The 1,686-nt window shown below is 57.8% G+C and overlaps 1 protein-coding gene across 1 annotated transcript in view; it reads right to left on the bottom strand.

Annotated features, from left to right (window-relative positions):
- LOC112125211 (trypsin-like) overlaps nucleotides 1–833 on the bottom strand; it is a 4,138-nt gene extending 3,305 nt beyond the window's left edge. Inside the window, exons 1-2 of the mRNA XM_026658536.1 lie at nucleotides 788–833; nucleotides 133–289 (exon numbers count right to left, since the gene is read on the bottom strand). Coding sequence (XP_026514321.1) covers nucleotides 133–289; nucleotides 788–833 — 203 coding nt within the window. The remainder of the gene's footprint in view (nucleotides 1–132; nucleotides 290–787) is intronic.
- Nucleotides 834–1,686: the final 853 nt, after the last annotated feature.

Raw genomic sequence — 1,686 nt, 5'->3', positions numbered from 1 at the left:
CCCGTCGTGCCGGGCGCTGCACAGACCCCGACCGAGATCAGGGCCCCGTTGTCCCAGGCTCTGTACACAGAGCAGGGCTCATCCCCTCCAGCAGGGGTCAGCAGGGACACCCCTCCCCCAGACCAGACCTACCCAGGCAGTCTGCAGTGAGCAGCCGTCATCACCCAGTCCTTGTTGATGAGCACCCCTCCGCAGTACAGCCCGTTTAAATCGAAGATCGCGGCCTGCCAGGGCTGGGCTTTCTCACAGGGGTAGCCCCCGACAATCCGCGTGTCCGTCTGTGCGATCACTGCAAGGGAAGAGCAACACACAGCACTGCAACGCTGGAGCCGGGGGAGGTAGAGGGGTGTGTGTGTGTGTGTGTGTGTGTGTGTGTGTGGAGACAGTTGCAAATAAAAACCAAGGGCCTGGTTCTAGTCTCACACCAGTTTTATAATGAGCCAGCCCCATTGACTGCAGTGGAGTTACTCCTGATTTACTCCAAGGGGAGTGAGGGGGAATTGGCCCACATGATAAATGCAAGCAAAGGAGGGCTGAAGAGTACTACACACACACACACACACACACACACAGAGCAGGGCTCATCCCCTCCAGCAGGGGGCAGCAGGGACACACACACACACACACACACACACACAGAGCAGGGCTCATCCCCTCCAGCAGGGGGCAGCAGGGACGGACACACACACACACAGACACACACAGACACACACACACACACACACACACACCAGGGCTCATCCCCTCCAGCAGGGACACACACACACACACACACACTCCCTCCTACCTGCTGGCACTAGCAGCAACACGATGTTCAGCAGCTCCATAGCCATCCTGCTAAAGGACTGTATTGAAGCCGGTCTCTCTGCCAAGTCACTAAGTGGGGGATCAAATGGGCATCATTCAGGGGAGCAGGGATTCCTCCTTTCCACCCACAACTGCTTTGCCCCTGCTCCTCCCGTGGCACTGGCTATGCCCACAGCCCTGCCCGTGCTCACAGCCCCAGCTATCGCGTCCTCTCCTGTGCCTCCCGCAAGCCACTCCCTGGCTGAGCCCCAACACCACCCGGGTCCCTCTGGCAAAGCGTCGCCCAGGAGAAGACGGTCGTGATCTGGCACCGCCACGTTCCTTTGTGTCACCTTCCCACCACGTTCCTCCCTCGCCGTACGGCTGCAGCAAGTTGGGAATTTTCTTCCTGGCAGGAAATCTCAAATATTTGTTGCCACGAAAACCAAAATTTTGAAATATCCCCTCGAGCTGAAATTCAGTGGTGGTGGCAAATCGCTTAGGAAACATTGAAATGTCTCCCCCATCCTAAGCCCCAGCCCCCAGCCTCTCTGCCCCCAAGCCACAATCTCAGGGTTCTGAAGAAACACCCCTTGACCTCCCCAATCTCTCCCACCTGCATCCCCAAAACAGCCCTCCCTTTTGCCCCTCCTCCAGACCAATTCGCTTCTTTCCACCCCCACCAAATCTGACTCTTAAAGTCAATTACTGTGGCCCCACAATTCTCCTAAACCAATAGCAGGCTGGATGCTCCGCCCCTAGAATTGATTGCAATGTGGATGCCCCGCCTCCAGCGTCATTGCAGTGTGGACGCCCCGCCTCCAGCATCATGCAGTGTGGCTCCTCCCCGCCCCCAGCGTCATTGCAGTGTGGACGCCCCGCCTCCAGCGTCATTGCAGT

Source organism: Terrapene carolina, unplaced genomic scaffold (genome assembly GCF_002925995.2).
Source record: "Terrapene carolina triunguis isolate 2854851 unplaced genomic scaffold, T_m_triunguis-2.0 Scaffold461, whole genome shotgun sequence".
In the NCBI taxonomy this organism is placed as follows: Eukaryota; Metazoa; Chordata; order Testudines; family Emydidae; genus Terrapene; species Terrapene triunguis.
Note: the sequence above shows the minus strand (reverse complement) of the source record. Positions and strands in the feature narration are given on the sequence as shown.